The following is a 20,708-nucleotide window of genomic DNA, read 5'->3' on the forward strand; positions in this document are numbered from 1 at the left end:
TGACTTTCAGCAACATTTCATGTTTTTTAAGATAACTGTTGTTCACCTGTCTAATTAAACAGTGCAGAATATAATTTTAAACAGTTCTCCAGAAAAAAGAAAATCTCTTAATTATTTTTTGAAAGATATTTCTGTAAAAAACATCACTGAAACTTTGTGTAGCAAAGCTCACAAAGTCGGGAACTGAACCCCGGATTGTTGTCAAGGACCAACATCCTCTCTGCCTGGTTTCCCACTAGATACTAAATAAGTTAAGAATTTGAATAAAATCTCCCCAAAGTGTTTTGGTTTAGTTTACAGTTTAATATGAGTAAAATGAATGCTGAAGTCTCCATGTAGATCCTTGTTAAATAAATATTATATATATATATATATATATATATGTATATATATATATATATATATATATATATATATATGTGTGTGTGTGTGTATTTTAAGTTTTTATACTTGCCGTTACATCAATTGCCCATCTGGGACACAAATAAAATCTGTATCTGAATGTGGTATCTCTCATTAATGGAAATGCAGAAATTTCAGCTGGTTGATTCCTCATGTATTGCATGAGCTACATTAGTGTGATGACACACCCCACCCACTCACCATTGAGGACACTACAGTGTTTCACATTGGTCTTTGGCCCATTTTTCTTTGCAGAGTAAAATATAATACATTTTTGACCACAGACTGCCATTATATGAACAAAATCTAAAACTGGTGCAGCTTTATGATTTGTCTTTGGTGATAATCAGATAGGACATCTGTCTTTCTAATTGCATGTTGAAGACTGCTGAAATGCTAGTTTTTCCACTGAGTGTCTTTGAATGTCAGGTTTTTCTCCGTGTCGGTGCATTTTCAGCTAGCAGCTGTAGCTTTACACACCACATTCAGATTTAAGAAGGGAGCTGCAGCGCCCAACACTGTCCTTTACAGTTTACTGTAAAGGAACAGTAAACTGTTCCTTTACTGTGCATTGCATAGTAAAGGTTGAAAACTAACTTGCATAATTAAGACAAGGTCACATTATGTCGATTGACAAATTCCACTTATATTTCTTGTACCGTAGAAGTCAAACAATCCCGTATTTCAGAGCGGGTTCTTGGTGTCTGCTGGTGTGGTTGCAACAGACACTCCAGCACCATGTACAAATTTTCAATGTTAAAATGGAAGTGCAGATAGGTGCGGGAAGGAAAAAACTTAGACGTTATTTCTCAAATGTTGTCATTGTATATCATCATAGATCTTGTCTTTGATTTCTGTTTGTTGAGGTTTTGTCTCATTACGGATTGACAAAATGTCGATATTAGTGAAACATTAGAAAAGAGATTGTGTATTGCCGTTCTACGTTCTTGTGCAGATCCATCAGTTGCTTTCGCCCTTTTTTACGTTAGCTTCATCTACTTGCTTTCACACAGTAAGAGAGCACTTTACACACAGTGTTGTTGTTAATGTTTTTAAAATGAGCGTGGAACTCTGTTGAAGTTTTAAATGCTTCAATCTGATTTTACCCAGTTGCTAATGTTGGACTGTGATGTATGTAATGAGCTAGCCCGATGAAGCGTGCGCTGTAAACAACCCTATGGGGAGTAGGGCCACAACTTTTTCAATATTTGGAAGCGTGCCCAACTACTTTGTTCAATTCTTTCCCTGCCATTGCCAAACTACGACTTTGTACAGGCAGATTTTAATTCAAATAAGATTTACATCACCCTTTCACAACCCCCTCTTCTGTTTTCTGATTGGCCAAGTTGAAATTCTACCAGAGAAATCCAGCTCAATGGGAGAAATCTCAGATGGCTGACTGAAGAGAGACGGTCATGGCCAGGTTGGTGGATCATGAAAAAGATTGCTACATGAACGGCAGCTAGTTCTTTTTAAGGGTGCAGATTTAAAAAGAACGAATAAACATAAAGTGTGCAGTGTAAATGTGCTCAACCTTGCATTCATATAATACCAAATACTCCACATAACTTGTCCTTTAACACTCTAACAGAGAGTAACAGAGGTCCCTATGGAATTCAGCTTCAAATCGTACAGTGTTTCTAAAATCAGAAACTTTCCACACTGGCTCTGTGCTTCAGTTTGCCAAAACCCATTAAATTCCACCTCAAAGATGCAAACTTCTTCATCTATGAACACAACCTGTTCTTATTTTGCATATGAAAATGAATCATGCAGCTGATAAAGTGGGGCCACATGAGTTATTTGATGTTGGTACAATAGATGTGACCCCAGTGGTGCTGCAGCTGTGCGTGCACAAGTAGTGTGACTTCAGCGTGAACACAGTTGTGTGTGCAGGATCAAGCTCTCACACCCAGGAAGAGGCCCTGTTTCCCTTATCTAACGACAACAGAGCATGTGTCGCCATGGCCACCGGCTGTGCTTTTTATGGGCTTTGTGCGTGTGTGTGTGTGTGTGTGTATGCGCGTGTTTTGAGTCCCTGTGTATATGTTTGTGCCATGTTCATTGTTTGCCCATGTTCATTGTTTGCTTGGGGCGTGGTGCAATACTAGATTTGTTACTGTAGCTTCTCTATTCTCTCTCTTTTTCTGCACATTTCCCATGCAGAAAATGTGCAAGTTCGTTTTTTCATTCCTTCTTTTTCTCTTTCTTTGTTTCTCTATTTCTTTCTTTCTTCTCTCCCCGTACTTTCCATATTGTCTTTTTATTTTCCTTCACTGCTGTTGTTAGGTGTGTGTGTGTGTGTGTGTGTGTGCGTGTGTGGGCGTGTGTGTATTGGTGTCTCTGCCTCCTCATCCTCCGCTGGCTTTGAACCAGAAGTGACAAGTTGGGCAACATCAAAATTCGGTGGCACACATTGTCTCAGGTTGGGGTTTGTTAGGTCGCTCCTACAGCTTAATTGAACAGAGGGCTGAAGGGGAAGGAGTGAGATGTGAAGAGTGAAATGAAGAGAATAGGGAGAAAGATGAGGAAGAAGGGTGCTCAAACAGGCATACATATTGCATGAGCCCCCACCTCCTCCACCACCACCACACCCCTTCTCTTCACAGAATGGCTGTGTACTGTTCTGGGTTTATTAATTCTGCTCCGCGAGAGAATTATTTTTAGAGACTTGGTGTACTGGCAAAGGCTTTTAAAGTCACACCTAGTACATATTCTGCTTATAGATTTTCTGTTATTAATTTAAAAGTTCAGAAAGTTGGTTGAGGTTGCTGTTTGGTGTGATCGTGTTTTGTTGCTGTTACTGACTTTTTTTTTTTTTTCTTCTTCTTCTTGCACATCATCCAAAATCTGTGTTAAGTGTTAATTGGATAAAAACTAAAATTATTAGTTGTTACACCTCGTCTTGCAGGTTGTACGATTCAGTTGTAAATTCCTGTGATTATTTTCAGAGAGTGAATCATGGTGGTATGCTGAAGATACATCGCTGGGGGAAAGAAAATAAGGATTTGCCTCTTGTAAATTCCTGCTTTTTGTTTTCTGTGTTACATTTAAATGTTTCAGATCATCAGACAAATATTAATAACAAAAATAACTTGAGTAAATACGCAAAGCTACTAAAACTTTAACTTAATTATTGTTCACATTTAGCGTGGAAGAAGTTTATGCTTGAAAGAAAAGTAATTGTTTGTGGAGTAGATTCATTTTGAACAAGTACCAGCTACACAAATTATTTGTAACAATTTACCTGCACTCTAGAAAATATTGGTTCTATTGTTTGTCGATGGTCTTTTTCTCTATTATTTTATTATATATATATATATATATATATATATATATATATATATATATATATATATATATCACTTTAAATTTACTGGTGTATCTGATAAAGATCTGTGAAAGTCTTCGAATAACAAAATCTTTTTAAATCAGCATGCTTAGGCACGTATCTATCTACTTCCAAGTAGCTATTGGTCAGTTTGTTGATTGGTGAAGACATCATTACAAAAGAATTGAATGGCATGTTCTCTGGTCTTTCCCGGACATTTCCAAGTGTATAAAGTCTGAGTGTAAAGTGTATAAAGTCTGAGTGTAAAACCGGGGTGTGTGGCCAGCAGCAGCTCGTTTGCATAAAAGACACGTAGCCCTGAAACAGCTCATTCTGAAAAGAGCTCAAAATAGCCAGAAATGACCAGGTGAAATCCTGTTCTCTGAGTATAATGAAAAAAAAAAAAGAATTGATCAGCATGTTCTTTTACAGCCATAGATCTACCCTAACTTGTTCAAGGAAGTATAGTAGGTCACCTTTAGCAACCAATATCCAGTTGTTAAACTCTTTTCCTCATATTAGTAGACTTATACGATTTGTGTTTGGATTTTTCCAAACAATCAGGCCCACTTGGTCCATCTAGGTAAAGCGTTTTTCCTTGGCTTATTTGTCTTTGGTTTGACATGATTTTCTCTGTACTGACTAAGTAGTTGCGGCATTACGCCACAAGCAGTTGATCTTCACTCCCCCTTCCACCTCCTCACAAACAGATGTTGCCTAGCAGGCTTAGTGGGGAGCTTATATAAATTGTCCGTCAATCAGAGGTAGTCTTCAGTGGAGCCACCAATCCTGTCATCATCAGTCTTACAGAGGACTCCTAGATGAAAGGATTCCAGCCTTGTATTGCTCCATTAAAATTGTGTAAATATTACATGCTTTCCCTGGATGTGCTAGTTAGCATTACTTCCACCTTGTGGCTTCATTATTTTTGAAATACTCAGCTTTGTCGATGATTGCGAGGCATGACCCAGTTTTGTGACTCGCTATCTCTTTTTTTTTCCCCTTTTCACTTCTCTTGCTCATTTTCCTCATTCTCATTTCCCTCTCACACTGAATTTGTCCTTTTTGTCATTTATTCATCGTGTCTCTCCACTTACTGCCTCTGCATTGCCTTCATTCTTTCAGCTTGCATCTGTGTTACTCTCATCCTCTCTCCCTCTCATCTATGCATTCTTTATTTCACAATTTGTCTCTCTTCCACAGCCTATTATTATTTTTTTCTTTCTCTGCCCCCCTACCCCCATCCGTCCCTCTCCCCGTTCTCCTCTTCTTCCTCTACCCTTCTTCTTCATGTTTTTTCATTTCTCTCCACCAGCACCACGTGTGTCACGGATTGAAACATCGCAAGCAGTGGTCCCTGCTGAACAATTACCATGCAAAGCAATCCAAATAGAGATGTTTGCCGAAAACAACATGTGTGTAATTACTGCTTAATGAGGCCCTTGTCTCAGGCAGAATGCCCAATTAAGCTGCCGATGAGAAAGCGATGCCAAGCCCCGCTGAAGAAAAAGAGACGAGTGAAGGGAAAAAAGGGGGGGTGGGGGAGGTTGGAGGTGGGGAACATGGGGTGTGTGATGGAGAAGTACAACTGGGAAGGTTGTAGCGCAGAGAGAAAGGTGGAGATGATGGGAACATAGCGACAAAGAGTGAAAAGTGAGGGATAGAAGTAAGACAGTAAAAGAAAAATGGAAATAAGTGGAACACCAAAAAAAAAGGGAAAGAGTAAAAGATATTCCCCAGCCCACATGGAGTAATGGCTGAGCTGATAGCACTGAGCCAGCAGTAAATTGGCATTTTAAATGGAAGAGTCAGAAAGTGCAAAGCAGCGTTGTTCAGTAGAAAGGAGCATAAGGGAAAGGGCTTTACATTGCAATATATAAGCAGCCATGTTGAAGCACAAAATGGCTGACCTTTTTCTGAGCCGTTTTGGCCTTTCTGACGATCACTGCATTGCCTGATGTCAGCGACGAAATTGATCATCCTCCCGGTTCATTTCCTCTCTTTGAGCACCCAAAGAATTCACTTTGCAAAAATTAACTCCCAACGAAAGCTCCGCTGGGTGCTGCGGGGTTAAAAACGACATTGTTCGGCCACTCTCTTTCAATCTCTTTCCACCCGAGAGAATCTTTAACAGGCTCTCTAAGTGGCTTTGCGTCATATTAAAGTGGAGTTTAATGGAATAAAATGGCTCAGTTAGAAGAGAACAAGAGGCTGTCGTGTGGGGGATTGAGGGAAGAGTTTATTGCAGATATGTGAGCCAGGTCAAGATTGCTTGACCCTCTCTCTGCAGGTTAGTCAGATGATAAACACTCCCGTGCTTGATTAAGCAGCCGGCTGGATCTGCGGCACAATTAGTCAGCATTCAACTTCAGCAAACACAGGGCACTCGCTTACTGCTTTCAGATTGATTCCTTTGAATGGGAGTGTGGCTTAAATATGACTTACACGCAGCTCCTGACTCGATTTCATGTTTGCATATGTAGATGAATGTAAATGTAATCATTAAATTAGGCATGTGAATCCTCACTTGGGCCTTTTTTAATGCATGCATCGTTTACCAATCGTCGCCGCCAGGCAAGTTCTCGTTCTACCCAACCTTTCATCTGCAGTGACATACAGTAATTTCTGTTTCTCACCACTCACATGCTCATTCGCCTACTTCAGCTTTCCAGCATAGATATTAGATTTCCCCCCGAAGGACTTCAGCTCATTTCCGTCCATTAGGCCGCCTATTTGGCCATTGTTTTGAGCAGGTACATCTTACGATCCATTTGTATGCTCTCCTATCTGGTGTTTGTTTACCTTTCAAGCCGTCAGTAACCTTCTCCTTAGCATAAAGCGGACCACCAGCAAAATGAGAAGGGCCCCTCCGTTTTATTTAAATCGGAGGAATGTGACATGGAATGCTGTCTGGTTTGATCATGTTTCTACTGCTGTCAGTTTACGAGTTTCTTTTTAGGCCTTGACATTGAAAAGACTGACTTCGGTCAACAAACACAGATGTTGACTGTATTTGACAAGCTTAATTTTTGTGGGTTTTCACAGTTCCAGACAGAGGTCTAAATAGATCCATGATGTGCATGAAAGCATTCATTTGGGTGTTTTATTGACACTTGTGAACCATTCTTTGATTAATTAGATGACAGTTAGACTGTGGTTTCTTTGCTTTCAAATTGTTGAGGCTCTTCTCCAATGAACAGTCAAACTCATGCCTACAGACTGAAATACTACCCCACCACTAATAATAACTGCCCCTCAATGAGTTTTAAGGAAACCACAAACTTTCGGTTGCCATCAGTAAGATCCTGGCATAAGTTTGGCTACATACTCGACCATTCATCTTTTCAGAAGTGGAGGAGCTCTTTTAATTTGATTGACTCATTTCTAAGCATATGCATTAAGTCTCCAATATGACTGAGGTCATGGCAATTACAGAAGGTCAATGTTAATTTGCTTTATCTGTTCCAAAACCAGCATTGACGTGTGATCAGGATCTTTGTCCACATTGCAACTGTCTTGCTGTCGAATTGAGTTAAAGGTAGTTTACCTTTTCCCATTATGCCCATCATTTTCTGCAAGCCTCCTGTACCTATAGGAGTGAAACAGACCCACAGCATGATACGACCGCCACCATTCTTTACAGCTGGTTCTGAGTACTTATGTTAAAAGCCTCGTTTGTGTTCTCTTTGTTCCCAAGCAGTTCAAGCCTTGTCTTATTTGCCCATAGAACTATCTGCTGCAAAGTTCAGCCAGCCTTTACTGTGTTGATTTTATTTCTCAAAAAAAGGTCTGTTTAATTGTTTTCTCTCCAGCAATTGTGACACATTTCAAACTAATCTCTTTTTCAGCTATTTAGTTCAGTAGAGAGAGCAGAGCTAGCATGGTGCACTCTGCTGTTGACCCTGTGTTGTTTCGCTGCACCCTCGGCGGTCGGGAGTCATTTGTTGTTACGCGAGCCCTAACCCCATGTCAAGGAGTGTTTTGGCACCTGCAGCAAGTGATCCTTCATTGCCTGATTAGCTCCAGTTAGAAGACACAGCATGCCTTCACTTCACAGCGCGCGCACACACACACACACAAAACACACCCTCCGAGACGGCAAGCGCACACTTCCTAACTGGATGCAGTCATAGATTCATTCACACTCGTTCTCTTTTCTCACACACACAGCAGAGCCTACAGGGAAAAGCCCATCTCTCGTCACCACGCTCATGTAGCCTAATTACCGGCCCGCTGACGAACAGTAATTGCCCGTGCTGCCATGCCACCACGAGGTTTAACCAAAGTGACAAAGTCATTAGTCTCACACTTGAGGCCACCCGTAAAGAGCTTTAGAGCTTTTCCTCTTTGTACCTCCTCCCCAGGCACCCATAGTCTTTTTTTAATTCTTTTTTTTTCCCCAAAACTCATCTCGCATACAATGTTTATTTATCCTTTGTGTTTCTGTTCACAGTTTGATGCTGACAACATGTATATGAATGACAGCAACCAAGAGTTTCGGTCACCAAATCAGGTAAGACAGCCCACGTGTTTATAGTGCCTCTGAAACATATTCACACTTACTGATCCTTTAGATTTTACTGGGATTTAACACTAAAGGACAGATATTAGGAAAATGATAAATATTTTTCAAGTTAGATTTTTCTTTATTCTGATTCAGCAAAATCCAAATGTCTTCGAAGACCGCCTGTGTGTAATTTATTTTCAGTATAAATGTGTTCTTTGAAGGCCTCAGAGATTTTTAGAGAACATTACGGAATAAACAGTATCATGAAGATCAAGGAACAGACAAAGCTGCTTTTTAATTTCAAAGTTTAAGATTTAACCATCTCATCCAGCATGCCTGTCCACCTAAACTGACAGGGTGGGTATTAATCAGAGAAGCCTCCTCCACAAAATATTCACATTTTGATTATTTTTGTCTGATGCACATTTTCCTATTCTAAGCATAAAATAGTTTAACCAAATGAATCTGACATTACTGGTGACAAGTTCCACTAATGACACAGTGCAAATGTTGACCATTCTGAGATTATTGAGGCCCCTGGCACTGTTTCAGTCTCATGGTCAGTGATTTAGACACAGCCACTGCTCTGAGTGCTCCCAGCTGGTAGATGGCAACACATGGCAGGACATATGGCAGAATTTGGACCTCAAAGATTTGTGGATCCAGCGGCTCGGCCTTCTTGTTCCGACAAAGCACGATGAAGGTGGAGCCTTCGTGTCAATTAGCGCCTTGCCAAATAACTCAAAGCGGCGGCAGACAAAGCCCCAGGGCCAAGGACGGCATGACCCACGCATGCAGCAACTATCTGTTTCTCACAAACACACAATTACAGTAATAGAAAGTGACATAATCTGAGAGACAAAGAGCAGTTTTACTCTCGTTGATGGATTCTTTCACCATAACTCTTAATGCAGCTGTCCATGGCCATAAGTTGTAATTCTGTCATAAATCACTAAGTTCATGGACACTGAAGCAAACACATTCTCTGACTTTCTCTGTGTGTGTTGTGATTTTGAGATACCGTCCTATACACTTCTCACTCATTGCAACTGTAACTACAGAGAAGTTTTCTGTACATGTACCCTGTATCAAAGCCAGGGCAATGTGTAAGAATTAAAAAAACAGCAGTATGGATTCATACCAAAAGCTAATGGGTTTTTCTGGCCATGGTTCACCTTTACACCCATGCTTTTGTGGAAGACTGAGTGGTGCAATAAATGTGGAGACAAGATTTATTAAAAAACTTCCTGCAAGCGGCTCTTTGAACAATCTTACTTGAGAAGCCCTCCACCTTTCTTTTTCCTCCTTTTTCTTTCTAAATTTGTGTTACTAGCCCATTAAAAAGAATTTAATTACAACCGTAACTCGGAAAGTGCTTTGAAACAAGCCTTTGAAGACGTTAGGAGCAGCCAGAATGTCCTCACTGTACAAAAATGTGCTTACTCACATGATGTAAAATTTAAATTAGACCCTGCAAAAAAACAGACGAACAAAAAACATATGGATGTGGACCTCACCGCAAACACATAAACACTCATAAACCTCCACCAACTAAGACACACACATGCACAATCAAAAAAGAGAGCTCAATAAACACACACATATGGACACATGTGCTTTCATCCTATAGGATTGTATATTTCTTTGATGTTGGGATTGCGGGACTTTAACGAAGGGTCGAGTGGGGAGCTTTAGCAGCTTATTGTCTGCTTACAGCTTACATCACAAGACCATAAAGTCGGTTGTTGTTGGCCACATTTCCTCGTCTGCCCCAATTATGTCACCGCTCGCGTATACGTGTGCGTGCTAATTGGGATAAATGTCCAGCTTTGTAGTTTTGCTGACGCTGCGGTCATGCGTCAATCACCAGCGCCCACTCCAGGTTTGCAGTGTTGTGCCAACAAATACCTTCTTATTGGATAAGGCAATTTGGGCTTTTCAAAACATGTCAGCTGCAGTTGATGCTCTGTCAGCGCTGTCAAATAGGAGCTTACACACAAATCGTGAAGAAACCTGGGAAACAGAGAGTTCATTGTTGGGTGTTTCCATCCTTCAACACAGCGCCTTTAATTTCAGATTTTATAGCAGGATATAATAGCATCGGTATAATACTACAAATATTTTTAAAACTGCCTTTTTTTGTCAGAAACATTTTCCAGCTCGAATTAGTTGATTTTTTTCTCCTCTTCCTGACTATCTTAATGTGTTACGTTGCTCAGCTTCTGAGAAAATGAACAGCAGTAAAAGGCTCACAAGGGGAAACCTAAACATCACTCTGCCCAGCGACACTCTCCAACTCATTCTGGGGCATCCCAAGGCTTTCAGTAGCAAAAACAGATAGAGTCACTTCATTAAGTGTCCTCCCAATGGGACCTCAAAAGGAAGGCATCAGGAAGGCGTCCTGATCAGAGACCCAAACTTAGCTGACCTCGTTTTGACCTGAAAGACCTGTGGTTCTACTCAGAGCTTACTTGCATCTGTTAGAACATAGATAAACCAGAAATTTCACACCTTTTTCTTTGAGGTTCAGCTGCTTCTTTACCTTGATACCAGTTCCCACGTTGCAGCAGATAGACTGCAATGGGTGACACTGGCAGGAGTTTGTCCTGTAATCAGTGGGTTGCTCGGTCGAGAACCCAATCTTGCACTTCTTTCAACCACACTTTCCACTTAATGCATAGAGCAAAAAAATAAAATCTCATCCCAAAACCTAGTAACTTATTTGAAAAAACATTTTTGAGAGCTTCTTTCTATCTACAAACAGTATTTGGGCCAAAAATGATGACACTGGTCTTGTTTTGGTAATTTATTAAAGGGAAGATGCCACACTGTTCAGTAATCGGCTAGCTCCTCCTTTCCAATACTATGGAGTTAGTTTTCTCATTCAAAGCTAACTTAGTTTGAAGTGTGGCAAATGAATAAATGCACCTTTTTTTCATCCAAATTTACAACCATTGTTCTGCCACTCCACAGGTGCTCCATCCTAGTTTGTGTGTCACCAGCAACCAACCCAAAAAATCCAGAACATCCTAGTTGTCCCCCAGAATGATCCGAATGGTTGAACAAGCGATGTGTTCAAACACAGTTCATGCATATAATATGTACGATTTCTTTATGCTTCCTACATAACGCTAGCATTTGCTATGATATGATTCTGGTTTTTCTGATTGCATGTATTAAATGTTCTGTTGTTTGTTATGGAGATCCAGGATCCTCTAATCTGATCTCCCCTCCCCCATTTTTTTTTTTTTTCTGCATGACTAGCTCTGTGGTAAAAAAACCTTTATTCCTTAGATCACAGGGCAATGCTCACAATTACTATACTGCTGCACAGGTCAAGCATATTTTTGAAAGAGAGAGGCCATATGCTTTATTGCATGTTTTAACAGTGTGGTCAGATACCAAGCCAAACCCGTACATGATGTGTGCCTGTGAAAACGGTGCATGTAGCCAGAACAGAGACTCCTTTGTTTGCATGTCTGGGGTCTTCTACAGCAAATGCACTGAGGTAGCAGTCGGACACAGCCAGAAGATTACATTACACATAACATCTCTAGGCTTTTAAAAAAAAGAGCAAACCGCTAATCAGAAACAGCCTTAAATGGCCTGTTCGCTGTATGCTTGAATGCAGTCCATCCATTCAAACAAGATCTTTTTTGTTGTTTTTTTTCCTTGCTTAAAATATTGCATGTTTTCTTTAGAAAACATCCATGTGAGCTGCACATATGGAGCTGTGGGGCAGTTTGATGATGCTAATGTTGTTACATTTTGTTCATCTGTTAAGAGTTTCAAAATATAAGCAAACGTGTGGGAGTTTTCTTTGACCAGCTTTGTTTGTATCGCCCACTAACAAAGCTACGGAGGGACAGTTTGTTGAAATAAAGATTATTAAATGCCTCGTTTATCCTGATGAAATGGAAATAAGCATTACTGAATCGCAAATCTCTCAGACAAACTAGCTGCAGATTTGATTAGATTAATAGGGGGCCGTCGTTACCTCGAAATCACTTTTTAATCGGAATGTACTTTCCAAAGTCGTAAAGGTTCCTTCTCAATCTACATCAGTGAAAAAAGGATTAAAAAAATGTGACAGACCCATCATTCTTCACAGAATGCGAAACATAAACACTTTCCTGATTGGAATTTGCAAACATTTATTCAAACTCAATAAGAAAGTGAAGAAACTGGCAGTGTGCTCATTATGAACCCGTCACATGGATAAATGTGAAATAAGGCGAACCGCCGTTTATATTTCTGCAGCGTTGTTATAGCTCCGTGAGAATGATTGGTGTTCCTCCAACCACGCCAACACAAATTCTAATTTTGTTTAATAGGCAATGAGTGCCCTTCATTGGCTTTCATATCAGGCTCCATCAGTTTGAGTGGTTGTGCAGACTTGTTCCTCGATGTATATTTCTGGATCCTTTTTTTTGGCTTGCCTGCAGTGTAATTAGTCCTCATGGACTCATGTGTCTTCATAGGTAAACCACAGGCTTAGACAAGGAGAGAATATTTGGATTAAATGAAGCAACATAGTGGTGGATGTTGAAGTAATAAGACAGACCACTAGAAGTGCTAATATGTGTCATTTTCTTGTTGCTCTTTGCAGGGTTTTGCAAGTGTTCAACTTTGTCACATTCTATTTTGTCTCACAAATGCATTCATGTCTTGTCTTTGGGCCATTTTAACATGAGAATGTCTTTTAAGCTGATCCACACCATTATAAATCAGACTGTATATGTATTGTTGTTGTCCTGCTTAAAGATGAAACTTCTGCAGCCTATAACAGGTCTCCTTTCAGCATTCCCCTTTATTCACCTGCTCTGTTCAGCTTCCCTAGTGCTGTTTTCCCCTAGACATAGTCACCTACGTGTAGGCCAGAAACTGTGTTTTACTGTCATTTGACCAGACTGCTCTATTCTATTCCCCTACATGACTTAACTGCAAACACGACTTCTTGTGGCTTTTTGTCAACAGCTTGTTTTGTTACATTTTTGTCTAGGCCAGATTTGTAAAGTGCAGAACTAGTTTTCATGTCAACAGAGTTTTGGACATCTGCAGCTTCTCAAGCGCTCGTCTGCTTTATGCCCTCATTTCCAGACATATCAATTTAAAGTTAGTTTTGATAGTTTTACAGTTGTACCATATTTTGAGTTTTGACTAATGGATTGAGCAGTTCTCTGTGAGAAATCCAAAGCTTGTGTTATTGGTTTCGTGTTAAACCCTGACTTCTGAAAGCAACCAGCTGCTCATTTTTCAGATTTTCTTGAGGAGTTTCTGAAACCATATCTCATTTTTGATCTATTTTACTCTACTTTGTTTAATCTATCACAATATACTGAGGTCTGTTTGTAACATCCCTTAAATTAGACATTTTCTGACTTTTTTTTTTTTTTTTTTTTTTGACAAATCAACTTGAATTTTGAGGTGCCCATTAAAGGTATTTTGACTTGATCGAAATTGGAAGCAGACTTGCAGTATCTTCTTAGCATTTCTTCCTCAGATTTTTCCGAGGGAACATTTTGACATTTAAATCTACTTTCCTGTCTCCCACAAGGGATGTTTTTAGAGATGGTTGTTTATACACAAGTCATCCCTTCAAGGACGTCTTGCACAAAGCAAACTATTTAAAAATACATTATTATTTCTTTGCTCCTTCCTCTTAAAACCTTTTATCTTTAAGCACACTCTCTTTGTGTTGTTTCTGGTTAATTAACCAAGCAGGTAGTTATTGTGTAAACTCAAGATAATTTATTCGTCACAAATTGACAATAATCTGGTTAACTGTGTGTTTATTCCTCTGTGATTTATTTATTACTTTTGTTTCTCTGAGCCAGAATAAAATTAAACTAAATAAAAGATGGATTTTCCTTTTAATATAGTAGAAACACTAGAAATAATCCCAAATTAAAGTTTAACAAAACGTTTACATTTAGTACTTTTAATAAACTTCAGAATGCAGCCCGATTCACATCAGGTTGACACTAATAAAGTAAAATAATAAAAGCACAATTGAATAGTTTTACTTTAAACTATGGAATTGGACAACATAATGCCTTAATAACTAAATAAAGCAAAGTGATTGTGTTTTCTCTTGGTTATTGAGTTGGTGTTTCAAAAACATTCAACAAAAGTTATTGTCTTAAGTTTTAGCAGAATTTTGATTATTTTAGAATGTGGGATGCTTTAAAGTGTAATGCATCAAGACTCATTTAGAAAATATAGAATATTTAACTTCATGTAGTTTAAAATGGGTATTTAACAGCCTTAACTTTGGAATATCTTTTGTCTGTATCGCACAGACAAAAGATCGAGTGAAATGTGACTTCCATCAGAGTTAATACTATAAAAACTGAAAGTTAAAACATTTTTCAGGCATTCAGACTCACTTCTGGTTCTCAGGACATTATGTGAGTCTGTATTTCTCCATTCACTTTAAGAAAACATTTTTTATGCCTTCCATTTTTATATTGTTAAAAATAGAAAAAAACAGCACATCCATTTTATATTAACTATTTCAAGCATGTTTAGCGAGAAAGGGACCTTTGAAAACAGAAACTGAGCCTTTTGGTATAATTACAACACAAATTCAAAATGCGGTGGGTGGCAAGACAATAACACTCGAAAAGATAAAAGAATCCTCCTCTAAAAACTGAAGAAGAAGTCAGTGACCAAACCCAAAGGACAAGCCATAACTTCAGGACATTTCAGTAGATTTTCTTAGTTTTCCTTGACATTCAGGACAACTCATGTCTCACATACAGTTTCTTTTTCCATTTTCTGTATGTGCTTCTTATTTGGTGAATGAAGTATAAAATGGACAGATGGTTCCTTCAGTCACCTGCCAGTTACTCTTTTGATCCTCCTTTTTTCCCCGCTATTGAAGGACAACTATCTCATAAGGCTCTGTCTAACAAACCATCTGGTATGTCACATTATGTAGCAGAAATATCTTGGCACTGAACCTCATTTAAAATTACAGACAACCATTTATATGTTTTCATGAAACTTTGAACTGTTTATCTTTAATTTATAGCTAAATGAGTTAGTCTACTTGTTACCCTACAAATGATCTTTGACAGGTTTGCTGCAAATGAAGAATATTTTTTTCTCTTTCAGGCAACATTAAACATGAGACAGGTGTTATTTGTCCTGTAGGACCATCCCACATTCACTCTTCTTTTTCCCTACTTTCATCCTTTTCTATATCTCTCCCTCTGAGTCAGAAACACCTCAGTTCACCTCAGCACCCAGTGTAGGCGATGCTGATGTGAAAAAGCACCATTACTTAATAGTGAGTCACAGTGCACCATTATACCCCCACCAGCACAACTGCAGCATTCTCCTAACTACCCAACACTGGCTCTCCCCTCCAAACCTCTCCATAAAAGTAAAAGTTAAAGTCTTCTCCATGCTTGCGTTCTTGTGCTGGAAGAAAAAAAAAAAATCCTACTGGAATGTTTGAAAAAGTGGAAGAAAAAAAAAAAATTGAGGGTATGAAAACGCCAACACACATCTCACTGCTTCTTTGAGGCTCCACAGACCCGTCGGCAAGGTCGTCAGAATGAAGAGGAGATGCAACTTATTCGTTGTGTTTGACTTTTTTTTTTATTATTATTATTTTATTTTTTTAAAGAATGTGTGCAAACTCAATATCATAAAATCAGACTGAACATTTTATTTTTTTATTTTTCTCCCCAGCTCTTAAACCAGCATTGGTGTGTCGATATGTGAAAACTGAGCTGGAAGAGCATCAAAGAAACACATGAGCAACATGAACACCAATACTAAAGGGTGGGGTGGGGAGTATTGTGAGTTGTAGTCAGAAACAGTGGTAGACCTTTTTTTTATTATTTTTAGGTCAGTCCATGTCAGCCAATAAGTCCAATTATCATGGGTCTCTGAAGTGCAACAAGCAGTGAACTCCAGTGTGCATTCGTAGAGCTGAAATGAATACTGCGCTCGGAGAGGAAAGATTTTACACAAATTATGTAGACATTCACTCCAAACTGGATGTGATTAGGAGCACAGGAGACAGCTTGGTAATCTGTGATTACATAAGCGGTCAACACTTCCCTTGTTCTTTAAGTCGGAGCGTGCTCGTGGACTGCCTTGCAAAAATGTTGATCCCACTTGCACCGTTTTCATATTTTGTCTGCAAACTCCAAATTCCACTATTGGGATTTTCTTTTGTGACATTTATTTAATGGAAGAAAAATGCTATATTTAAATGCATTTATACATTTAAATATATTTATATAGAAAAAAAGTGTGAGAAGTCAGCTCTTCGTCATCAGTACCTCGTAGAATCAGGGTTTGTTGCAATTGCGACAGCAAGTGTTTTGAAGCGTTTTTGCACATCTACAGTCATCTTTTCCCAATCTTCAGGAGGGTTTTTTTGTCAAAACTTCTCCAGCTCAGTAAGATGGGACGAGGCTCTACGGGTTCTCCCCAGGTTTGTCCTATAATACAGAAAGGCACCACCTCCCAAAAACAGCAGCAGAAATGCATTCAGTGATTCATACACTTTTAGAACTTGAAACCTTGGCTCTATTTTGGTCCTGGTCTTTCTCTCCCTCTCTCTCCCTTTCTCTGAGTGTACATGCAGCACAATGCGCTGAGGGATTTAGTGGGACTAAGTAGTTTGATATTTCTATTGGTTTTTTTGCATATATTTTCTCTCGCTCTTGCCCTCTCTCCCAGTGATCTTTCTCATCATGTGGAGACCAAGGTCATGGCTGATTGAAATATAATAGAAGTGCAGACATCTGGCCTAATACTGTGGGAAGTTAAATCTATTTTAATGGCCCCTGCCGCAGTGGATTCTCTCTGATGCACTCTTGCGCTTCACTGACAGTAAATCACAATGTTCTCTTATTGCCCTGACTGGAATGAGGGCATAGAGAAAGAACAATGAGGGATCCACATCATTTGTTTTCACCCCTCCCCCGCCTCCCCTCTTTCCCTCACCGTTCTGCCTCCCATCAGCCCCCACTCCTCTCCGTTTGCGACTCATAAAGCAAGGAGCTTAAAGAGAGTGACATCATGAAAATAAAAATAAAGGGGATTATAGGCAAGCTATTGTGCCATATGTGATTACCGGGGCTTCCATGTTCCCTCGAGGGTGGATGGGTGACTCTGAGACAACATATTTTCTTCATTCATTCAATTCTCACTAATGAATAAGAATAAGAAATAAGGCTAAGAGCACAGTGTTACACCCTTTGCTTGAAAAAAAGAAATTAAGTATTGGACCAGAACTGAAGAACCTTCTATTTTCTCCAATGTAAAAGATTTGAAATATATATATTTTTAAACTCCTTATCTTTAATCTATATCTGAGTTAAACCATACTGACATAAACCTGGCCCCCTTTCACGCCTTTTCAAAGCACTTCCTTTGCAGCCGTGCTTTTAGAGTTCACGTCCAATCCAGGGCAGGTCCACCCACATCTGCAATGGAGAGTCAGGTCCTTTTTACCCACCTAAATGAGATCTATTCTGATGTGACATTTGAGAGAATTACCAGCGCATGGGGGAGCAGGGAATAGGTTAGCTCATTCCTCTTCTATTGGGCGAAGCCCGGCACAGTCTACCTGTCCTTTACTGATGGACGTTACCTATGACCCTGGCTTGCTATTGGACATGCTGAAATGCCCCCACCCCTCCACACACACTTCACTTATCCCAGTTCTGTCTTTCTGTCAGCCAGCCTCGTCCATTCTGCTGTTTCCTTTCCCTCTATTGTGCCAAACCGTCTGCCTTTCTTGGTACATCATCCAAATCGAATTCCCTATCATTTCAAAGCCAGGTCAGGTAGCCTCTGTGGAACCAGCAGCTCATCGCTGTAATGGTCAGTTGTTTGGCGCGCCTCGGCTAAGGCACCTATTGATGATGGGTTTGATTTCTGCCCTTTCTCTCCCCCGCGAGGCTTCTCTTTGAAGGTGAATTTTGAAATTTCTCCATGAGATGCTTAAAAGAGTTGCAGTCACTATCCATCCGTCTATCCAGAGCGAGCAGAGTGGACACGAAAACCTTTATGTATGCATGACCAGCTGTTGTTTGTGGCTGTCTCTCTTTTTTTTAAAGAAGCATATGGCCGGATGACTTTCTATAGGACACTGTCAACTCATTCAAAGTTATAGATTTTCTTGAAACAATGGAGGGAGATCTTTTGGAGATTTTAGAAAGAGGAGATTGTGTGCATAATTTTTTATCTTCCTAATTCGTCAGACACATCATTGTTCCCTGATGAGCTGTCTTCTGCTAAACACCTGATGGGCCTCAAATGGCTCCATTGGAGAACTAATTGTTTCATCTCGTTTGCTCAGTCATTAATAACTTTAAGCAGAATGACGTTAAGCTAATATGTGTTGCTACAGAATGTTAACCTAAGTAGTGTGTATACCTTGAGAAAACTGTTCTGTATTTTGTTGCACAGACTTTTAGTTACAAATTTATTTGCCAATGGGGCAAATGAAGATCTTGATTTAATGCTTCATCACGGTATAACTCAGTGGTTTTCCACGTGTGTGGATCTGGATAAAGCTTGTGACTGATTTTGAGCAGTGTTGCTATTGGGTTATAAAGTACTGGGCATGCTTTGTAGGGGTACGTGGACTTTGTGCAAACAAAGCAAGAGTTGTGACAACACCCTCAACTCTTAGTCAAGCTCCTTCCCAGAGCAAATTAAGCCCCTCTTGTCACCAAAGAACACGATGAAGACATGGTGTCTCATTTGGGTTACGTTGGAGTGTCGTCTTTGCTTTTTTGCAGATCATGTGGTCCTGTCCGTGTCTTCAGGCCATGGTCTTCAACACGCACTGGGGCAAAGCATTCAGCAATTCAGGGTTCAGTGTTTGCTCAAGTGAGGCTAGGTTGGGTGGGGAGATGGATCGACAAATCCTGGCCCCATTCGAAGACGTTTATGCACGTACCGCAGAAAGTAGAATCAGAATTGACTTGAGAAACTATGTGTTTCCCTGAATAGGTGGACGAGTGGATGGGTGGAGGGACGGATGTGTTTAGGGTGTTGCCTTAAAACACAACCTCAGATGTGACTCAAATTTACTTAGTCATTGTGAGTTAACTTGTTAGCAGCTAAACCCATGACATACTCACCTGGGTTTTGTCAAATAATTTTCATTTTCATTCATTACTTTTAATGCATATATAAAGTTCTCAAATTGAGAAAAGCAATAGAAAATTGTCTTAAAATTTTGGCTTCATTATTTCGACATTTTTCAAATAAAAATATATTTTATTGACCTAAAAGAACAGAAGGGATTTCATTTTGAGTTGCTGTTAGATTGTTAAACAAAAAGGTTATGTGTCTTTTTATACAGTTTAGGTAAACAACTGGTTTCCTCTGTACATGACATTAATTGTGTGTTGGCTTTAATATAGCATAGGATTGGGATTTTGAGTTGGCAAATGCCTAACATTAAAACCCAGAACGAAACACCTTGTTTTGGACGTCACAATCCCTATAAATTAATCAATGATCCAAATAAATAAATTATCGCTCCTCTCAAATTGTATGTTAAAATGGCTTTTGTCTCACCAATAGAACTCGACACAAGAAAATCAGATACAGATTGTCAGACTTGTTGAGTGGAATCTGTTGCTGCTAGAAGAGCGCTCAGGTGGACGACATGGAGAAAAAGGTCTGAGGACAAATTCTGTGAACAGAACAGCTACTTACATTGTGGGGTGGTAAAAATAATTTCCGTATGCTGCTGCGTCTGAAAGTCAGGTCGTATGCGGTCACAATAAAAGCCGTGAGGCCTGCGTTTCAGTAAAAGCAACCCCTGTTCATGGCGGGTTACACACTTTTTAAGCTCAAGTGCAAATATAGATCTAAATAGAGAAACAAACCTTATTCGCCTGCAGTCTGAGAGGGGTCTGAAGTATGTTGATGCTCAGAATTAACCCCAGCAAGTGTTTGAGGTTGTGCTGTGAAGAGTCTTTGTAGAGGTCATGGTGGTGGATCAGCTTCAGTCACAGTAGCTTTAGTTGGAACTGGATGAAAAAGGTTTTTACTTTGCTGAATGTTCGGCTTCTTCCCCTCCAAGTATGGGTTGTACTTCGCCCTGGTGTTTTTTTGTGTGTTGTGTTTTTATTCCTACATTTCTTCATCATTATTTTTACAGCATCCTCAGATTTTACGCTGGTGAATATCGTAGATTTGACTGTTTGTTTATCCTCTGTGTTTGATGAATTTCACCTTGAATACAGGTTGTTTCTTCTAAAGCAGTGAAAAGTGATGCAATTCCAGACTTTACTGTCATTGCAGACATTTTTAATATTTCTGAATACTTATGTATGGAACATCAGAAGTGGGTATTTTTTGTCCACCTAATTTAAAGATTAGGTATCAGTGTTTTCTTTTCTTCTTTCTTTAGAAACAAGGATCACTTGAAATACGATGACATGCCTCAGATCAACATCTTTGAACTACCTATAAGAA

The 20,708-nt window shown here is 39.5% G+C and overlaps 1 protein-coding gene across 2 annotated transcripts in view; it reads left to right on the plus strand.

The window, feature by feature from the left end:
• Window positions 1-20,708, plus strand: part of LOC122836168 (TOX high mobility group box family member 2-like) — a 105,571-nt gene that overhangs the window by 48,790 nt on the left and 36,073 nt on the right. For both annotated transcript variants that reach the window (XM_044125921.1, XM_044125913.1), the window contains one exon: window positions 8,187-8,246. In XM_044125921.1, coding sequence (XP_043981856.1) covers window positions 8,187-8,246 — 60 coding nt within the window. The remainder of the gene's footprint in view (window positions 1-8,186; window positions 8,247-20,708) is intronic.

Source organism: Gambusia affinis, linkage group LG01, assembly GCF_019740435.1.
Source record: "Gambusia affinis linkage group LG01, SWU_Gaff_1.0, whole genome shotgun sequence".
NCBI lineage: Eukaryota > Metazoa > Chordata > Actinopteri > Cyprinodontiformes > Poeciliidae > Gambusia > Gambusia affinis.